Raw genomic sequence first — 23,163 nt, 5'->3', positions numbered from 1 at the left:
GTCTCAAACCCCTAAATATTTAATTTAGGGATCTAACACACACAAAAAAGACAAAAATCTTTTTCCTTGATATGTTATTGAAAGAATTTACACAATACCTAAAGTTGATTATTTAATTAATGGCCTCAGCAGGTGTTTGAACCTAGGTGATAATCATCATTCAACCACTAGAGGGAGCCATCATTCCAAAGGTCGACAGTGCGTGGCTGCATTTGAAATGGGACACTTGTGCGTGACAGCAGTGCACACCCAAAATTCACAAATGATTTATAAAGGTGAAAACTGACACCAATATTAATATTTGCCTTTTCAGGTGCAGTTTGTTGGGAGACAGGTGGATTGTGTCATTTCATATGATTCAAAAGCTGTTAACATTAATATTTGTGCTTTCCAAGACCATAAAAAGAAATTTGTAAAATGATGATAATAAAAATGTACCTAAAATTCCCCATATATATTGTAAAAGGTCTGCACGTTGAGATCTGAGTGACCAGCAGAGGGCGTCGAGAGACACAGCATTTAATGCCACAAACAGTTCCCACAATGCATCATGTCTGCACAGCCTGAATGTGGCAGTGTGAGCCAGGTTATGTTCTTTAACAATGCTGCAGCCTGGTTAGTGCAGCAGATAAGTGAAACAATCATGCAGATGGTGATAAAAGGATCAAATTCGGCAGAAATACTCCTTAGACACTCCTCTTTTGAAAAAAAAAAACAACTTGAATTTTCAATCGGTGGTCAGGTAGGGGTCAATTGAAGAATTACACAGAGGTCAAAATTAAAAGACGCTCCAATCATATTGAAAAATATTACACATTATTTACCTGATCATAAAGATTCCAAAAAGGTATAGTTTGGACTATCTGTGACTGAATTCTATGGAGTTACAGGATAAAAACAGCAACAATGGTGACAAAGGTCAGTGTCATTTTGTATAGGGGTCAAAAGTTAAAGTTGCTCCAATTTTGGTAAAAAGTGATGCAAATTATTGGTCGAGCTAATAGGATTAATAAATGGAATAGTGTTGACAGTGTTGAATGCTTGGTCTCTAAAGTAAAGGTCAAACGGGGTCTACGTCTATTGGATTCTATGACATGTGACATATGTTACCCCGTAATGTGATAAGTAAGGATCACACATGGGCCCAACTATTCCTTTTTAAAACCGTGTTAACTTAACTAGTAATTTGCATCACTTTTTACCAAAATTGGAGCAACTTTAACTTTTGACCCCTGTACAAAATGAAACTGACTTTTGTCACCATTCTTGCTGTTATTATCCCGTAACTCCATAGAATTCAGTCACAGATAGTCCAAACTATACCTTTTTGGAATCTTTATGATCAGGCAAATAATGTAGAATATTTTTCAATGATTGGAGCATCTTTTAATTTTGACATCTGTGTAATTTTTCAATTGACCCCTACCTGACCACTGATTGAAAATTCAAGTGGGCAATTGTTTTTTTCAAAAGAGGATTGTCTGAGGAGTATTTCTGCAGAATTTGAAGCTTTTATCACCATTTGCAGGATTCCCCTCTAAATATTCTCTTATCCGCTGCACTCGTTAATCATTCCAAATCATTTCCTGTTAATGAGTACTTGGTGTTTGCATCCTGCACAGCACACACGAGGGCTCGATTTGGTCACATAGCATCTTTAATACCACCATTATAATAATTAGGATATCAAAAGTATCGAGTATACATACATCATTTGCATTGCGGTACACAAATCTGAGCTGATTTATGTTTTTATATCTTTCATTCGTTGTTCTCAGGAGCAACTCTTACTGTCTGTGACATTGTGCTGATACATGAAATGGTCCTGAAGAACTGATGCTATTTCAGGAGAACATTTAATTGGACATGTAAGTAATATAAAAAGTTTTGATATTTCCAAATGTAACGTGAATACTATAGTTGACTACTTTCAAATACCAATAATCAAGAATCTTGATATAAGCCAAACTAGAGTCCATGTCACCAAAATCAAAGTACTTCAAGTCGTACTTCAAGTAGTGGTAGTTTCTTTTTTTTTTTTTCTTCTTTACCTACACTGGTCGTGATGTTCTGGTTTTCCTCTTCTTCTTCTTCTTTTGTTTGTTTTTTGCCATAAAGTTCTGGTAGCTGTGGGAACAGTCTCTTGAAGCCATGCCTGTTATTATAACAGTCCCAGTAAAGGAGTCTGTAACGTGGGTTTATGTGTTCTGTCGCTCCTCCACCACCTTCTCCGTCTGCGCCGCCTGTCAGACGCTGGTGATGGAGGCCAGGCAGTTCGACGGCTTCTGGAGTTTCTCAGGCTGCGTGGTGGGGGGTTCTGGGATGGCGCGAAAGCTGAATGGCAGTCCGATGCCACTGGTGCCGATGTGGCCGGGGCTCAGCGCTGGATTTTGCCGTCTATTGCTTTCCACGATGCTGGACGTGTTGGATGCGAGGCTTTCACGTGTCCTGCACAACAGGAAGATGCAAGCGTGATATGTCACTTATTTTTTTCTTCAAGTATATCTGACTGAATAAATAAAAATCTGCAGAGTGAAAACTTAATCTAACAATTAAATATAGTAAAAAGTAACACATATCATGCAAATTTGGACATGGAAGTCAAAGTGCACTCAGAGCACATACATTGGGGCAAAAAAAATATTTAGTCAGTCCCTGATTGTGCAAGTTCTCCTACTTAGAAAGATGAGAGAGGTCTGTAATTTTCAACATAGGTACACTTTAACTAAGAGACAAAATGAGAAAAAAAAAAATCCAGGAAATCATATTGTAGGATTTTTAAAGAATTTCTTTGTAAATTATGCTGTAAAATAAGTATTTGGTCACCCACAAACAAGCAAGATTTCTGGCTCTCACAGACCTGTAACTTCTTCTTTAAGAAGTTAAGAAGTTCTTCTGTCCTCCACCTGTTATCTGTATTAATGGCACCTGTTTGAACTCGTTATCTGTATGAAAGACACCTATCCACAGCCTCAAACAGTCAGACTCCAAAGTCAACCATGGCCAAGGCCAAAGAGCTGTTGAAGGACACCAGGAAGAATAAGTACATGTGCACCAGGCTGGGAAGAGTGAATCTACAATAGTCAAGCAGGTTGGTGTGAATAAATCAACTGTGGGAGCAATTGTAAGAAAATGGAAGACATACAAGACCATTGATAATCTCCCTCAATCTGGGGCTCCATGCAAGATGTCATCCCGTGGGGTCAAAATGATCATGAGAATGGTGAAAAAAAACCCAGAACTACACAGAGGGACCTGATGAATGACCTGCAGAGAGCTGGGACCAAAATAACAAAGGCTACACATTATGCAGAGAGGGACTCAAATCCTGCAGTGCCAGGTGTGTCCCCCTGCTTAAGCCAGTACATGTCCAGGCCCGACTGAAGTTTGCCAGAGAGCATATGGATGATCCAGAAGACTGGGAGAATATCATGTGGTCAGATGAAACCAAAATAGAACTTTTTAGACAAAACTCAAGTAGTCATGTTTGGAGGAAGAAGAATGCTGAGTTGCATCCCAAGAACAACATACCTACTGTGAAGCATGGGGGTGGAAACATCATGCTTTGGGGCTGTTTTTCTGCAAAGGGGACAGGACGACTGATCCGTGTTAAGGGAAGAATGAACGTGGCCATGTATCGTGAGATTTTAAGCCAAAACCTCCTTCCTTCAGTTAGAGCATTGAAGATGTAATGTGGCTGGGTCTTCCAGTATGACAATGATCCCAAACACACCGCTCGGGCAACAAAGGAGTGGCTCTGTAAAAAGCATTTCAAGGTCCTGGAGTGGCCAAGCCAGTCTCCAGACCTCAACCCCATAGAACATTTGTTGAGGGAGTTGAAAGTCCATGTTGCCCAGCGACAGCCCCAAAACATCACTGCTCTAGAGGAGATCTGCATGGAGGAATGGGCCAAAATACCAACTACAGTGTGTGAAAACCTGGTGAAGACTTACAGGAAACATTTGACCTCTGTCATTGCCAACAAAGATTATGTTACAAAGTATTGAGTTGAACTTTTGTTATTGACCAAATACTTATTTTCCACCATAATTTACAAATAAATTCTTTAAAAATCCTACAATGTGATTTCTTGGATTTTTTTTCTCATTTTGTCTCTCACAGTTGAAGTGTACCTATGATGAAAATTACAGACCTCTCTCATCTTTCTAAGTAGGAGAACTTGCACAATCAGGGACTGACTAAATACTTTTTTAACCCACTGTATCTGCACCAAGACTTAAGTACATCTTAACCAAAAGTTTCATAATTAGAAATCTGAGGAAGAAGAAAAATACAGGAATCTACTGGTGCTGTGCTCCTTTGGAGTAACGAGAACACTGATCAAAAAGCTTGGTTTCCTCACTTATTTCATACCATAAAAGCAGAATCATTTTGTTCTGTTCACTCTATCAGAAATAAATATTATGTTTGTATGCTGACAGAATATATGAAAAAAAAAATACTGTAAAGTTGCTGGCTGCTCAGGTTGTTATCTTAGTCTCACACAACATAAACACACCCCTTAAATTTCATATTTCCATCTATAAAATCAGGATCTTCATAGGGATACGCACCAAATTAAATATACTATTCAAATGTCTCATAATATGAACACCTGCAATTTTTTTTTTCAAAATGGTTTAGAAAAGAATAGAATAGTCTTTACTGTCATTGTACGGAGGGCAACGAAATTCGGGGTGCTCCCGCAGAGCTACTGTAAACCATAAAAGAAAAACAAGACATCTTATACACCACAAAAAAATTATTTAAATATGAAATATGTACTGCATACTGACACACACACACACATCCATCCATCCATCCATTTTCTTCCGCTTCATCCGAGGTCGGGTCGCGGGGGCAGCAGCTCAAGCAAAGCCGCCAAATAAATCGCACACACACACACACACACACACACACACACACACACACACACACACACACACACACACACACACACACATTTGATATGTCTTTGATGGCGATTCAATCCCTCACAATGCGATACAATGCCATTTGGTGCGATACGATTAATGATGGGATTGATACGATACTGATACGATTTTATCAATATCGATGCCATTATTGATTCCACTTAACGAAAAGATTCCTTATCGATTCCCTTATCAATTCCTCTTGTGAATTTTCTGTGTACTAAAAGTAGGTTTTACAGGTTTTCTATGTCAACATTTTATTGACTCTTAAAATAAATAAATATGAAATTGGTCACTGGATCCTTGATTTCTGGACATAAATAAAAATCTATAAAATCTGTACATTGTCACTGGATCCTTAATGTACATGATGGATCCTTGATCTGTGGACAGAAATAAAAATAAACAAAATCTGTAGTTTTTGTCAAAAGCATTTCCTTTCAGATATTAATGACACAAATATAACTCCATAGACTCTGAGCTGAGCTCTTCAGCCGGCTGCACATCAAGATCAATGTTTCATATAGAATGGAGGACGCCTCATTTTTGGTGGGGGATGACTAGTTTTGGTCGGTTGTAGTTTGTTTGTATTATAACATTTGGAAAGAGATATCATTTGATTTAAAACAGCGATTCGCTCTGAAGTTATTAATTCAGACCAAACATCTGCACGTCTGTCTCAAAGAAGCGTCACCTCAGTGTCTTTGGGGTATTTCTGGTTACAAGCGTTTCTTTTTAAGACACCTGATGACCTGTTAGCTTGCTGAAAAGGTGTCTAATACAACCCCTTAAAAACGACCACATCGTGTTTGCCCTCATTACTTACAATTTTCGTACAACGTATTTTCACCTATTTGCAAAAACACACACAACTGGAACCACAGACTTATGTGACTGGGACAACTTGTTGTTCTACTCTGAGATGATGAGTAAACTCAGATTTCCTGTGGTAACAGAAGAAGAACAAACATCTTAATCAACAGCAAAAAGATTTTTTTTTTTATCATTTTTGCAAAATACACACACACACGCACACACACATACAGTATGTTACCAAGACGATGTTCTAATAATCATATGACGAGCTTCATTACGATGTAAGGACGACTTACACAGTTACAAATGGAACACTGTTTCGGTCCAGTACAGGACGTCGGCCCTGATTCACTGCGCTCACCACGACAAATCCTGGAATGATGAATGATGTCCAGATTTCCATTACTTTTACTTTATTCTGGCATGGTCATAAAGTTTAGTGAAAAACTAAAACAAAATAAAATAAAATAAATAAGTTATACTGTATAATAATATAATATGATGAAGAATAATATAATAACTAGCATGTTGCCTGTGGGGATCCATGGGCTCCAGACTGAGTAGTGTTTAGAAAATAGGTAGCTGACATTTTTCAAGGGTGGTAATAAATTAAGCAAAGCTTGTATAAGGACTTTAAATGGCATGAGTCCAGAATGTTTTTAGAACCTTAGACCTCCACAATTTTTAGAAGAGGACTTCAACCCTTTTGCTTCTTGTTAATTATGTAATTTTTAGAATGTTAATTTACTGTCTTAATGTATTATACACACTATTATTAATATGTATATGTCACGGACATGAACGAGCGAAGCTCATCAGCATCTCAACATGTCATTTAAGTCCTTCAGACTTTATTTTCAGTAAATGCTTCTGGCCAGCATTAGCATGGCTAAAAAATTTCAGCTTCTGGGGCACTTCACCCCCCAAACCCCCCAACTACGACCCTCTTAATTCCCCACCATTTTAAGCATTCTTCTTTATTTGCGTCTCACATGCCTGGAAAGTCCACACAATCTCATTTAGATCCTTCATACTTTATTTTCAGTAAATGCTTGTGAGCAGCATAGGCATGGCTAAAAACGTTCGGCACCTGGGGGGCGTTGCTCCCCAGACCCCCCAATTATGGCCCCCTTAACCCCCCGCCACATTAAGCATTTTTATTTATTTGCGTCTCACATGTCTGTAAAGTCCTCATCAGAGTGGCGGCTCCAGGGATTTTTTTCTGCAGGTGCTATGGAGTAGCTTCGTATTTTTATGAGGGTGATATGACATAAGGGCTTGTGCATTGTGGCAGCATTCTACTACACCTCTGCCACACTCACGGGTGTGCGTACACTTAGCCACGTTCTGATCTGCTACAGTCACTAATGACATGCAGAATGAACAAAATCACACATTACCGAGGCTACTGTTCAATAAAAATATCCACAGACCTACACATGCAGCCTATAGTCTCAGGGAAAAAATGCCAGTAGCAGGCAGAGAGAAAATCTTTTCCCTACCACTGATGTCTTCATAACAGCACAATGTGCCTGTTGTTGTGGTTAAGAGCAAAAGCATCAATGATTCGGTTCCTGTCCAGGACCTGTGATCTCCGAGGGTTAAATGCCAGGAGTGCCAGGTCATTGGTTTGTCCGTCCCCACTGCTGTTCCTCAGGTAGTTCTTTAGGCAATGAAGACTTCACTTCTTTCCAATTCCACTCATGGACATTTGGGCAGCAAAAACCGATCCATTTCAGCAACTTCAAAGAGACAACACTCGGCACACAAGGTTCCTGCTTCAAACCCCACCCCTGCCACATTTCTCCATGTAAAGTGGAGTTGCGTCAAGAAGGGCATCCAGTGTAAAAATTGTGCCAAATCAACATGCAGGTTGATCTGCTGTGGTGACCCCAAGTGAAAACAAGAGAGCAGCCAAAGGGACTTTTTGAGACCACTCACTACAGTACAGTGACATCGAACATGACATCATTGAACATGACATCATTGAACGTCACCTTACACTCATTTTTTGTAAAATAATCAGTTCTGTTGATGTTTATTTTCTTTTGAGTGAAATATTTATCTAATCACTTGAATCTGAAAAGGCTAGATTTTGTGTGTTACTGTGGAAACCTATTCTGAAAGGATGACATCATCGCCCTGCCTCTGTAACCTCAGTGGCTCATAATGAAGGACATCATGTTGTTAACAGTGTAACTTTGCATTTTTTTTCTTCTTGGTGGAGGTGGGACAGAGCGCCGGCACCCTCCAGCTTAGGCTGAGAAATGCACTCAGAGCAGACAAACACTGAGGGACTTCTTAAAAAAAAAACTCAACTAGTTACTTCCATCATAAGGAATTAACACATTTCTAGATGTCATTTTCCAAAACAAGGGTGTCATGTGGAGAACACTTTTCAGCTGTGATGATGAATCCTGGCAACAGGTCTGATAACAAGACCTGAATTAATCTTTGTGACGCCTTGTAAAGTTTTAGCTTCCTCTGCCCGATTAGCTCCACATCTTCTCCATTTTTGTAGAAGTTTTACAGCGCTACATACAGGCCGGGCATATGTACTACAGTATTTTCACGTGGTTTCATAGGATCTGTGAGAACAGATATTTATTGAATGGAACAATTTTTGAAAATGACAAAGGAAAAGATCACACAGGGGAAGTTCAGTTTCAGTGTGGACAAGGCCTTAAAAATATCGGATGAAATTAAATTAAAATAATAAATGAGGAATTATTTTCTTGGGGGTGCTATGACTAATCCAGGGGGAGTATAGTGCTCCATAGCTCTCACTTTAGTGTTCCCGGATTCAATGTTGACTCAATATTTAGCATTTCTTGTTTTAGTGTCGACTGTGCACTGAATTCCTGTGAAATTTCCACATTCACATGAGACGTCTTCTTCTCTTTTTAAAATTTTATTTTCTTTTTTAAATTGAGACAAACAAAAAGTTACACAAAAAACTTAGAGGATATATACATAATGAAAAACAGGTAAATATCTTATGCTGTAGCTCCAGGAATTGCTCAACATTTGACACTTCCTGTTTCACTGTGGACTCAAAATTTGGCACTTCCTGTTTCAGTGTCAACTTGTTACTGAATTCCCACCAGATCCCACATGATCTCGTCTCTTGTCAATCCAGGAAATGTTCAACATTTGACATTTTCTGTTTCACTGTGGACTCAAAATTTGGCACTTCCTGTTTGGGACACAGTGTACCATGAGCAAGATTTCGCTCATATTATCATTATTATTATTATCATTCTGATTGTATTTTAATATGTATATGTCGCGGACATGACGAGCAAAGCTCTTCAGCATCTCATCATGTCATTTAGGTCCCTCAGACTTTTTTTGAGTAAATGTTTCAGGGGAGCATGAGCATGACTAAAACCTAAATGTCTATTTTTGTTTTGATTGAAAGAGTGAGTACCAAAACATGTTGCATCCATAGCAATGCTAATTTGTGGAATTTTATTTCACATGGTTTGCGCCCTTCAAGAATCTAAAGGATTGCTTTGTCTAGCATCGGTTTCTGGCTTTTTCCCCTATGGGCAGACTTTTTTTGGGCCATTTCTGGATTATTTTGTGCCATTTGCAGTTTGTGCCTTCGTCTACCATAAGAGCGCGGTGCTTCATTCGTATTATTACTTCTATTTTGCCATTTGATTTTTAAATGGACCAAAATGAAAATAAGTGTTTTCACTTTCTTGTGTCATCCATGCATTTTAACGTATTTACAATTATATTATGTACTTACATTGAGCTTACGCATGCACACATTCACACTTTTAATATAAAGATGATTTCCCGCCCCCTGCTGGAATGGCGTGTGAGTCCAGAATGTACTTAGCAACGTCCATTGTTCAGTGTTGTTAGCTAATATCTGTAGCTTCTCCAAAAATATTAGTCCTATCAAAGTTTCATTTTGGCGGTGTTCATCCTTGACACAAAATACATAAACATACCAGAAGGCAAATGTCAGCTCTCCCCAGTTTCAATGTGATCAAAGTTACACGCACGCACGGACAACTTTTTGTCTTTTCCGCATTGTGCCATGAGCAAGTGCTTCTATTTTAAGACAGGCAGAAACAGAGACAGTGACAGAAGACATCAAAGGCAATACACTTGTCAGTTATGGTACCAGTTATGGTAACTCATTCATGATAACAGCAACATGACATAACTAAACTGGCTAAACCAATTGAACTACAAAAACACAATAAATCAGTAACACTAACAACACAGTTAAACTAACATGAACCACAATAACATTTAAAGCCCCCAAAACCCCAAAGTCCCATGGTGCATTGCAGCACAACATCCATTGTTTACTGGTTAGCTAGAATTCGAGACAATCCAGTCTCTGAAGTCTACAGAGAATTCCTTTGACTTCATGCTTGGTTTGTGCTCTGACATGTACTGTCAACTGTGGGACCTTATATGTAGACAGGTGTGTGTCTTTCCAAATCATGTTCAATCAATTGAATTTACCCAAGTGGACTCTGATTAAGTTGTAGAAACATCTCAAGGATGATCAGCGGAAACAGGACGCACCTTAGCTCAATATCAAGCTTCATGGCAAAGGCTGTGAATACATGTGATTTCCTAGTTTATATATATATATATATATATATATATTTGTAAAAAAAAAAAAAAAAAAAACCTTTTTTTCACACGCTATGAATATCAATCAATCAATCAACTTTTTTCTTGTATAGCGCCAAATCACAACAAACAGTTGCCCCAAGGCGCTCCACATTGCAAGGCAAGGCCATACAATAATTATGAAACACAGTCTACGTCTAAAGCAACATAACCAAGGGATGGTCCAGGGTCACCCGATCCAGCCCTAACTATAAGCCTTAGCGAAAAGGAAAGTTTTAAGCCTAATCTTAAAAGTAGAGAGGGTATCTGTCTCCCTGATCTGAATTGGGAGCTGGTTCCACAGGAGAGGAGCCTGAAAGCTGAAGGCTCTGCCTTCCATTCTACTCTTACAAACCCTAGGAACTACAAGTAAGCCCGCAGTCTGAGAGCGAAGCGCTCTAATGGGGTAATATGGTACTACGAGGTCCCTAAGATAAGATGGGACCTGATTATTCAAAACCTTATAAGTAAGAAGAAGAATTTTAAATTCTATTCTAGCATTAACAGGAAGCCAATGAAGGGAGGCCAACACGGGTGAGATATGCTCTCTCCTGCTAGTCCCCGTCAGTACTCTAGCTGCAGCATTCTGAACCAACTGAAGGCTTTTTAGGGAACTTTTAGGACAACCTGATAATAATGAATTACAATAGTCCAGCCTAGAGGAAATAAATGCATGAATTAGTTTTTCAGCATCACTCTGAGACAAGACCTTTCTGATTTTAGAGATATTGCGTAAATGCAAAAAGGCAGTCCTACATATTTGTATGTTGAATACTAGCCAGGTACACCGTATTTGAAACTGAAACTAGAATTTGTGCATAGTGTTTGCTTTGTCATAATTCCCTGGTGACGCTGGGTGTTTCGAACAATTCTGCTAATTCCATGTCGTGCTTTTCATTATGGGCGGATACATTTATATTTACACGGTAAATTTTGGACTGTCATGAAACCTACGATTTGTGATGCTGTTCAAAGAAGCTTCACAAAGGAACATATTACAATACAAACATGTTTTCTTCACTTTTGCAAAGTGATCTCAATGACAAACATTGGAGGGTAGCAGGCCAAAATAGCAACAAACCAAAATAGCAACAAGATATGCCCAAATCTAACACACACACTCCCGCCAGGGTATGTGTGGTATGTGTGTAACACCTGCCATGAGCTCCTCCTGGAGTCCCGCACTTGTGTGATCCCAGCAGCTGAAGATGGCCATCGCAATACATAAATCTCCCCCTCACCCCCTGGGGAGGATGGTATGCGTTTTTGCTCAAACTCGGGTCCTCTACCAGAGGCCTGGGAGTTTGAGGGTTCAGTGCAGTATCTTAACTGTTCATAGGACTGCACTCTTCTGGACAGAAGTTGTGCCTGGAGCCACTCTTCCAATCTGGGGGTTACAACTCCTAGTGCTCCTGTCACCACTGGGACCACTTTGGACTTCACCTTCTACATCTGCTGCAGTTGCTCCTTCAGCCCTTGGTACTTCTGCAATTTCTCATGCTCCTTCTTTCTGATGTTGTTGTCAGCTGGGATTGCCAGGTCGATCACAACTGCGGTTGTGCAACTGCGGGCATCCATTTTGAAATGAGCAAATATTTGCACAAAAACAAAAAAGTCTATCAGTTTGAACATTAAATGTCTTTGTGGTGTATTCAATTGAATATAGGTTTTATTTACATTTCAAACAACGTCCCAACTTCATTGGAATTGGGGTTGTATATGCATATATAAATTAGGGATACACCAATCCACATTTTTTCCACTTCCGATCTGATCCCAATACCTGAGTTTGGACATCTGCCAATACCGACACTATTCGAATACCAGAGCTCTGTTTGCTTTAGTATTGTTATTATCATTATTCTTGATTTTATATGAGGATATTCTGTATGCCCAGTTATCCAGCTTCATGATGAAGTGCTATAGAGGAGGATTTTCTTAAAAAGAAGACCTGAAAGTTTAGCTACAAATTGCCAGAAGGTACATCTGAGATGCAAGCCTAGATTTGATCTGTTTTGGTGAAAGAATATCCTTCTCCATTCTATTTCACTATGAAGCCAAGAGTGGTGATGCAAAATGCAAAATTTGCACTGTGCACAATTTCTCCAATCACAGCCACATAAGCCTATAACTTCTTCTGGGTTGTCTGGGTGTCTTGGTGGCTTTCCTCACTCATCTCCTTCTTGCACAGTCACTCAGTTTTTGAGAACTGTCTACTCCATGCACATTTACCATAAAGTGCCATACTGTTTGTATTTCTTTGTAATTAATGTAAATAAAGTCCAAGACATATTCAGTGGCAGCTTTACCATCAGAGAGTCTCGTCCAAAATTACCACAAAAGACTCCAAGCTGTCATTGATGTTAAAGGGGGCAATACACAGTATGAAGAACAGGGGTATGTAAACTTTTGAACAGGGTCATTTGGGTAGTTGCTGATTTCATTATTACTTAAAAAGAGTAAACACAGTTGTTTGACAATAAATGGCTTCACCCAACCACGAACCATGAGTGGAAAAAAAAAGTTTTTGTGTTATTCATATTCTCTGAAAAATGGCCAGAACACCAAAAATTCTGCCAGGGTATGTAAACGTTTTAGTACAACGGTATATACATATAAAATGTATTCTTGGTTGAGCTAATAGGATTAATAAATGGAATATTTTTGACTGTGTTGAATGCTTAGTCTACAAAGTAAAGGTCAAACAAGGTTGATGATGCGAGCATATACGCCCAACCACAACCAACCATGAGCGCGCTTGTAAGCTCACTTCCGGTTTCAACGCAAGAGGGAAAAAAGGTGGATACTGTTTCGCTGGCGGCGGTTCGGGTTCGCACCCTGCAGAGGGGCTGTGATCTAAAGTGGCTCTGTTTGGCTCATCACACCCAGGGAACTGTGTCAAACTAACACCATCTTACAGCCAACAAGCAGCATTTTGTTCAAAAACTGTTTCGTCATCGTTAACAGGCTTTCGTTCAAAATGCTTATGAAGTTTGTTTTCATCCATTACAGTGTTTTTGCAGTAATTAAACACAACGCCGTTAAATGTGTCAAACATACGCCACAGTAGAGCCTTAAATAGTGGTGTAAAAAACATAGTTTAGATGCACAAAATATGTCAAATACATGATCACGGTTGGGCGAATAAGATAAGACATTATATTTATTTGCCCAACGGTTGTGCATGTAATGTTCAATGTATGACTTATCTGAACAACGGTTGGGCGAATAAGGTAAGACATTATATTTATCTGCCCAACGATTGGGCGTATAGCCTTTGCCGTGTGAAATATGGTGGTTTTTTGGTTTCACGGTTTATTTTTTCATTCCACTGTAAATCCGGTATGAAGGAATTTGGACCATCAAAATGTGAACGCAGTATGACTCTGGCTCATCCCAGAGTTTCTTTGTGAACATTTCTTTGGTTATCAAAACATATATTGGGTGATTCTTGTGAAATCAGACTTCAAAAGTGGCATGAAGCATTTTGATGAGCAAAGCAAATGCTATCAAAATGAGAAAGATGAATTTATAAACATCTTATCATGGGTTACCTTGCATATGGTTTGAAAAGAACACCATAAACATATTTTTGCTGTTTTTTTTTCACATTTAAGAGTAAAATTCTGCCCATTACTAACTTTGGGTTCTTTGAAATAGAACCATTTATATTGAAGATAAATAAAAAAGAAAAGGCATTGGTGCATGTTATACTACAAAGAGTTACAGTAAATAAACATGTGGTATTTGGCATTCTTTGGTAAAAGAAGTGAAAAATTTTGAAAAATAAAGTTGTCCAAGTACAATTTTCTCATCCTCCGCACCAGTTTTCAATCATCACCACAACTGAAGGCCTGTTGCAGTAGAGAGACTCACTACTTCAGGAATGAGAAACTGACTTATTAAAAAGAAAGATGTACATAAATAATATAAACTTTTGTTTATTTCCTAACATAACATGATATCTGCCTCAAATACTTTTTGGAATAGATTGTGTAAATAACATAGGTATTGCAAACCCACCAGCAGAGGTCACTAAAATGTCATTCAATACAGGAATACACTATTATATTACTGGATTTATTATATTCAATTTATTTTATTATATTGTACTATCTTATATGGCAGCACGGTGAGTTAGTGGTTAGCACTGTTACCTCACAGCAAGAAGGTCATGGGATTGATTCCCACCTGTGGCCTTTCTGTGTGGAGTTTGCATGTTCTCCCCGTGTTTACTTGGGTTTTCTCTGGGCGCCCCCCCCCCCCCACACACACACACACACATCCAACAAGATGCAGGTTAGGTGGATTGGACACTTTAAATTGTCCGTAAGTGTGTGTGTGGGTGTGAATGTGTTTGTTTGTCTATATGTGGCCCTGCGTCTGGTGTCCTGTCCAGGGTGTAGCCGCCTCACACCCTCTGACTGCTTGGATAGGCTCCAGACCCACTGACCCTTAATTGGAGTAAGCGGCTGAAGATGCGTGAGTCAGTGAGAGTGTTGTATTTTGATGTATTACTAATGTGTATATAATAATACAATACTGCGAAAATCTTAAAGAAACAACACTAAGAGGAAAGGTTAGACATGACAGGGCCAGCAGAAGTATCCACCCCTGAGAGAACACAGCCACTAAAACTCCCCTTATACAGGGATGAAGTCCCTTGTGCGACCACAAAATTTGGTAGGATGCCCCAGGACGCGAAAGGAAGGCACAGCGCACGCCTAGGTTGTACAAGGCATGCTCGGTGGAAGCAGACACATGACGCAATAGTCGCCATGAATTTTTGAGCATGTTCACAACAAATGCAGAATGGATGCTGAATAAACGCACACTGATCTGGTCTATCTGCCAGGATTTCATGAATAAACTTCATTATAAAGTGCTGTTGTTGTATTTACAATACAGGTTACTTCAGGCGAATGCAACGGCCTACACAATTCAACCACCCAATCAATCACGATTGTGAAAAAGTAAACGGTGCATAGGCCACTGACCCACAGGTTTTTTCTTTTTTGTTTTTAAAAGAGAGATATGAAAAGACTTGAGTGACCTCTGTGGTGACGAGTGCTGGCACGCAGCACTATAATGCACCACAGACCCACAGCGGGCGTTCTCGCTTGACTCTTTCAGCACCTTGGATATTGGCGCAGTCCGAGGCCCATGTCTAAAATGAGCACTTTTGGCAGAGTGCAACAAGTCAGACGGGATGTTTCTTCTTCAAGAGCTAGGCAAAAAGTGATAGAAAAGCACCAGCTTCAGCTATATATATCCCGAAGCATATAGTCACAAAGCAGACACTGGTGTCTAAAAAACGCTAAGGGGTCTACTAGGAAGCCGAAGCTGCGCTGAATCGTTGCTCAAAGAATGCCATTGGTTGCCAAATTGTGGCACAGAGGAAGCACAAAGGAAGCTCAATGGACACACAAGACTCCATGGTTGATGGTGGTCACACAGAGGAAGCACAGAGAATGCTCGGTGAACGCATAGATCGCCAAGAAATTTGGTCATTACATCACTGAAACAATGCACAAGGCGCATTGGAACACTGAAAAAAAAAGCAAACTTACAAGCAATTTCAGAGCAAAACTGATGTATACTGAGAGAAAACTGATGGAAAAGACCAAAGAAATTCAAAATCTGAACAGAAAAAATTATTAAATCTTTTCCGAAACATTTATGACTAATTAGTTCAACAAGTAATGAATGTGAGTGAAAGATGCAGCTACCGTGAGAGTTTAGCAGCAAAATAACGTGAGCCACGCGAATAAATATTACCAGATTATTTTGTTTTTTCCTAACATACCGGGTTATATCAACCCTGTACACTGTAAAGCTGAATAAGTCAGCAGAACATTAAAAAAATAATATAATTAATTGCCTCAACTTTTTTTAAGTTTATTTTATTTGTACTCAAAACAAGTAATTTGAATTTAAATATTTGAAGTTTTTATTAAATACATCTGATTAAATGCAATCTGACTACAGATTAAATTAACTCAAATTTTCAGTTGTTTCAGTTTGCAGTATTCACGTTAATACAACTTAATTTCAAGTTAAAAGATGCAATATTCAGACAACACATGATGTAGAACTGCAGATTCAACACAAAGAATACCAGGTTTGGGCAACAGTAGGCACGTTTCCATTACCTTCAAAATTGCACAATTTGAAGTCGCAAAATGAACGTACACTTAATAGAAACATGCATATTGTTTTGTTTTTTTAAAAGAAGACACAATAATGATTTGCGCTCATATGAGGCAGCCTGACATTCGATTTGAAGAAGTCATTTCTCGCAAAACTGCAATAGACATGTTTTCCATTATAGGTCACATGACATACATAAAGAGTTACATGACTAAAACACATGATAGGAAGAGCAGGAGAGCTTATAAGAAACAATATCACGACAATGTTAAATTTTGAAAGAAAAAAAAAATCCCAGACGAAATGGCAATATTTAGCGGGACGTACCCTTCTGCCCTTATGACTACTGGAATTACAGTTCACTTAAATGACAGTTATCACAACAGGAAAAAACCCAGCAGTTGCATTCCATCACTCGATGGAAACGCTGTCATTTTGTTATAAGGTTTGTCAAGATTATAAAACTATCGCTTAATTTTCATTCAAATCTGAAATGGAAACCCAGCTCGTGTTTTATGAAGGGTCACGACGCTCCTCCCCTCAACTTAAAGTCCAGGGGCCTCATGTACAAAAGCTCCATATGCACAAAAACTTGGTGTACGTTCGTCTCCACTCTAACGTTCAGATGTATCAAAAGTGAAATGACCATGGAAAGGTGCGGTGTGCCATGCAAAAGTGATGGCTGGTGTATACAAGTTTCTACAGCTACTGGTCCACTGCCGACACGTAGAGGTGATGCTGGGACACTGTTAATAGTGTGAAAACACAAAGTCATCAAAGTGATGTGCACACCAGAGCAGGGATAGACCGATAATCGGCTATCCTACACCAGAGACACACTAAGGAACAATTAACACACCCACGTGGGTGGACATAAAAGCATGCACAAAGTGATGCGTAAAAAGGCATTAAGAGAGACTGTGTTCAACCTAACTCTTTTTGTCTGCAGGGAGAGGCCGAAGACAATGTGCTGGAACATTTGTTAAAACTAAATTTGAATAAGACAACTGGTCTGGACAATATACCCGCACAGTTTCTTAAAGATGGTGCCAAATTCATCTCTACTCCACTAACCTATATTTTAAAGTTATCGATTCATAGTGGGAAACTACCATCTGATTTAAAATCCGCTAGAATCACTCCTATATTCAAAACAAACTCTAAGACAGAAACAGGCAACTATAGGCCAGTCTCGGTACTGAGCAATATATCAAAAGTCTTTGAAAAAATTGTTTATGAACAAGTTGATCGCTACTTGGGAGACAACAGTTTATTGTATAATTTTCAATCTGGTTTCAGATCACAATATTCCACAGATACATGTCTTATCCACCTATTGGACGCTGTCAAATTAGAACAAGACAAAGGCAATTACATAGGTATGACCTTGTTGGATCTACAAAAAGCTTTTGACACTGTGGACCATAAAATTCTCTTACATAAACGTAAAGCCTTGGGATTCAATGAATTAACCATAGAATGGTTCAGATCCTACCTTGATGGAAGGCTGCAGACTGTGGATATAGGGGGCACCCTATCTACACCTGCTATAGTTACCTGCGAGGTACCATACAGCTCTATCTTGGGACCACTGCTCCTTCTCATATAACAATATGCCCTCAGCAGTTCGTTGCAAATTGTTGTTGTATGATGATGACTCTGCTTTATTAGTAACTGGTAAAAATGTGGCAGCTATTCAGTAAACCCTGTCTTCTGAACTCGAGTCGGTTAGAGAGAGGTTGACTGACAACAAACTGTCTCTCCATCTTAGTAAAACAGAATCGATACTGTTTGGATCCCAAAAAACGACTCCTGGTAAATGACAATGTAGACGTATTATGTGCTGGCAACAAAATTGTCAGTAAATCCTGTGTAAAATACATTGGTGTGGACTTAGACCAGACCCTATCTGGTGATTTGATAGCTGATAAAGTGATCAGCAAATCCAATGCAAAATTAAAGTTTTTATACAGGCAGGCCAAAGTTTTGGATCAACATACAAAAAAACTTCTTACGTCAGCCTTAATACAGTGTCATTTGGATTCTGGTAGTTATGCTTGATATGATGGCCTGACCAAGCGCAACCAGGGGAGATTACAGATTATACAGAAGAAAATTATACGTTTCCTCCTCTCCGCTCATCCTCGGACCCATATACGTCCAACCGAATTCAGACAGGTCAATATGTTGCCAGTGGAGCTTAGAGTTCAACAGTTAAAACTTAATCATGTTTAACATCGTAAATAACCAATCTCCTTATTATCTGTTCTCTTCTTTTAATTTCACAGCTGACCAACATAGTATGAACACATGGTCCAGCAACTTGTCTCTAGTCATTCCCCATGTTAAATCTTTTGGTGCTTCCAGTTTTATGTACACCGGTGCTAAGCTTTTTAACAGTCTACTTAGTCAGATCAGAGTCTGTGATTCAAAGTCCTTATTTAAAAACAGGGTTAAACACTTTTTATTTTGCAAGAAGTCCCAACTAGAAAATAGTCAATTTATTTATTATTAAACCAATTGTATTTTGTTTTTTGGATGTTTTTACTGTCACATTTGTCTTTGTTTGTTTGTTATGTTGATGTGTGTTTTATTTCCAGTTGGGCCACAATGGAAACAAGCGTTTATGCTTTTTTGTGTTACCCAGTATATTTATGTACCCATGTTTATTTAATACATTTTTATACTGTATTACTTTACATTTTATACAAATAAAAATCAATCAATCAAGAACAGCTGTGTTAGCGCTGTGAGAGGAACTTGCAAATGGTGCTAACATCGTGGCTAGGTGGTCTGGTTCAACACATGACTCATTCATCCTGACTACCAGCATGGGTGGGACAGCCCAGTCTCGTGCTTTTTTTCATGCTCCCATCACAAAATGAGTGACATTTCCGTGACAGTTTTTTTTTATTTATTTTACTATTTCTAACCCTAACCACTTCCCCTAACCCTAACCATAAGTCCCACACCGCTAGCTCCCTTGTGGCCATGTGGTGCATTTCTCTGAGCATGCTCCAGCATAGAGGTGACTCAGTGTTGAGGGCCCCAACCATTTGGGTGTTTAACCCTAATGGTTGGAGAAAGCCAAGGAGATCCCTGTGCTTCACCTGGCTGTGGTGTTATTTTGAGACGTTAGGAATGGGTGGTTGTTGACCTGTGTGAGTGCCATCCAGGACGCAAGGTGGTTCTACAGTATGGTGGATACAGCAATGCACAGCACATGCATAACAAACCTGACCTAATAACTTTTTATTCTTGAGTCCATTAAATTAAAAAGTTTGGGGACATCAGATACATCAGATTTTGAGTTCTACCAACATGTTCAGGTTTACAGTGCACCAGTCCCTCAGAAATTAGTTCCCATCAGCTTGTTTCCCATCGATGTCATGCATGTTGCGCCACGTTTTCTTCTCTACACTCTGTAAATGGACATTTACGGGTGGTGAAATGGGCCTCTCCGCGCACGTGCATATGCACACACACACACACACACACACACACACACACACACACACACACACACACACACACACACACACACACTCTGGCACACATATGAACTGCGGAATAATTGTAAAGTTTACATAACAGCGGGAAATACACATTTATTTTCATGGGGAGTTGTTTCTAATAACTGAGTAAATCTCAATGCCAATTTACAGCAAAATCAACGTTTGAGTGGAAGGAAAGCAGCTACATGTTCTCTTGCACGGAGCCTGTTTGGCCCTGTTCAGACGGGGGTTTGCAATCCCACACATACCGGATTGTAAACCCCCGTCTGAATGGGGTTTTAAAAGCAAACACCTTTGTTGGCTTGTGTTCTGCTCAAGGCAGGCTGGGTCTCGACACATCGGGCACAGGTTCTGTCAAAGCACTGAAAGAGTCACTCTGATCAACCAGGAACTGGGAACAGGATGTGTGAGCGCCGTTTAATCATTAGACACCTTGTTTTCATTCAGGATTGTGGAAAAAGTTACTTGCCTGAGTTCATTAAGATATCTGCCTCTTTCACTCAAATTAATTCTTTGCAACACAAATTTCCGGAAAACTGAATTTCTTCTGATCCTTTGTTTATTCAACAATGGTGAACAATGTTTAAGTATGTCCGGGGTTGCAAAAAAAAAAGTGAAATTATCCATGGTTGTGGTTTTGGGTTAAACATCCTCAAAATCTCATGATTCTATGTTTGTGCATTTAGAAAGTCCCCTTTTCAATCATCAAAATTTAGTGTGGAGATGAACTGTATGAGACTTTTGCATCTCCTCAGTATGTATATTGTATTTTTGGCAGCAAACTCAAATATCTCAAGAAGGCATCTGATGAACTTCATCAGTTCAGGGCAGGAGTAAAATTACAGTATGGACACAACAATTTTCTGATCAGTGACTGACCTCAAATTTGTAACCACATCTGGAAAAACTGGATTTTGGATTCCTGACCCCCACCCCCCCAAGTGTTTTGCTGATCATATTAACAGTTTCTGGCTGCTTCACAGTGAAAGCATTTTAGTCCTACTGCCACTAGTGTAACTGTAAAGATGTATTTTGAGAAAATGCATATCCAAGTCAATTTTATAACATGCTCTAAACCATGATACAGATTGGAAAGTCTATCGAACATCTGGCTTTAGGCCTTGAAGCTAAGAAGAGTGGACCAGGGTTAGTTAAGGCTACACATGGCTACGTATTGACACAGGCCAATTTGTCAAATAAAGCAGGAGAAGTGCCACAATGAAAACAAGCAGGTGCTTTATATTTTGGACAAACATGAACAGGTTTGGATTTCAGTTTACATACACCTTGGTTTAAAACTTTCCAACATATTTTTCAGCAACTACACATATTCTATTTTATCAAACATATGTGTTAAGGTAAATAGAATGTCTGCTTTATTTCCATACAAAGTGATTCAAAAACACAATAATAGCTAAAAGGTATTCATTCATTCATTCATCTTCTACCGCTTAGTCCAATTAAGGGTCACGGGGGGCTGGAGCCTATCCCAGCAGCCATAGAGCGTGAGGCGGGGTACACCCAGGACAGGACGCCAGTCTGTCCCAGGGCCACAAACAGACAAACAAACACAGACACACCCACACACACATCTACAAACAATTTCAAGATTCCAATCCACCTAACCTGCATGTCTTTGGAAGTGGGAGGAAACCGGAGCACCCAGAGGAAACCCACGCAAACACGGGGAGAACATGCAAACTCCACACAGAAAGACCATGGGAATTGAACCCATGACCTTCTTGCTGTGAGGCAACAGTGCTAACCACTAAGCCACCGTGCTGCCCCAGCTAAAAGGTATATATTGTTCATTTTTTCCTCACTAAATCTTGAATTTTAGTGGGTTAATGGCTTACATATGACAAGATGAATATTTCTTTAAGCACCATTGAAATTCCAGAAAGCTTCTGACTGACTAATAATACTTCACTAAAGTGAGAAATCTTTGGCTGTATTTGATAACTGACCTGTAGACCCAGTGCCTTCTTGCAATTCAGAAAAGGAAAAAAATCTCAAGTCATCCCAACAAAATTTTGGAAGCCACAAGTCTAGTTACTCCTTTGGTACCACAAACAGCACATACAACACAATGTTAAAATACCCCCAAGCATAAAAATAGGAAACAGAATGTGACCTTTTGACCACTAAATATATGTCAAGGTTAGCCATCTTTGAAACTGTCCAAGGTCTGTGTCCCAAGAATGATCCCTGTGAATCTGAAGACCCTGGCAGTAATAGGACTGGAGTTATGCTGAGCACAGACAAACAGACAGATGGACGGATGGATGGACACAAGTCTTCACAATACCTGATGGTCATATTTTGGCCTTCGGTAAAAACATAAGAAACTTGAGATTTTACCGACTTTATATCTTTGAGAAATTAAGTCTAAAATTAACACCTTGGAATCAACTTTTGTCCCAAAGATCTAACATAGTCTCAAGATTGCAACTAAAGAATCAGATAGGCTTCTACCACTATGACTTAAAGGGCCCTCAAACACTGACAAAGTTATTAATCCAAAATCATTACAAAAACAAGACAAAAACCTTACAGTTAATCAGATTTGAACCTTTTTTTAATGTTCATTTTGGATGTCATTGGTGGTTTGGTTAGATTTTTTGACCTCCCATCCATGTGTGTTTGTTGGATTCTTAAACAATATATGAAGTCAAACCTTTGGACCAGTTTTTTTTTTTTATGACATTTACTGAAAAGGTGGCCAGGAATAGATTTAAGTAGATTCAGAGATAGATATGGACAGCAAGATGGAGCTCATACTTTTACCTGGATTATGGTGAATACCTTCTCCACTGCCTTATACACTCTAACAAGTGCTGTTCTAGGTCAGTGCTCGCAAAATCACTAGCCCGACGTCCCGGGGCTATGTACTTTTTCACTCGGGCTACTAAAATTTTACACCCCCTGCCCGACGGGCTACCTAAAAATATACCCGATATCTTGGCTGGCTGAGGATGATAGGAGATGGCGCCGTCCTTCTGTGTGTTACGTGCGCAGCCAGGCACCCGCTCGCTCTCCCGCCCGCTTTCTCTCACGCGCACACACGAGCCAGCCGCATGTGCACGAAGCACCGAGTACGATGA

At 39.4% G+C, this 23,163-nt stretch overlaps 1 protein-coding gene across 1 annotated transcript in view; it reads right to left on the bottom strand.

The window, feature by feature from the left end:
- Nucleotides 1–1,639: 1,639 nt before the first annotated feature.
- Nucleotides 1,640–23,163, bottom strand: part of LOC117525491 (storkhead-box protein 2-like) — a 58,907-nt gene continuing 37,383 nt past the window's right edge. The window contains 1 exon segment of the mRNA XM_034187348.1: nt 1,640–2,448. Coding sequence (XP_034043239.1) covers nt 2,247–2,448 — 202 coding nt within the window. The 3' untranslated portion in view covers nt 1,640–2,246.

Source organism: Thalassophryne amazonica, chromosome 15 (genome assembly GCF_902500255.1).
Source record: "Thalassophryne amazonica chromosome 15, fThaAma1.1, whole genome shotgun sequence".
Classification (NCBI taxonomy): domain Eukaryota; kingdom Metazoa; phylum Chordata; class Actinopteri; order Batrachoidiformes; family Batrachoididae; genus Thalassophryne; species Thalassophryne amazonica.
The sequence above is the reverse complement of the archived record's forward strand: the minus strand, read 5'-3'. Positions and strand labels throughout refer to the sequence as shown.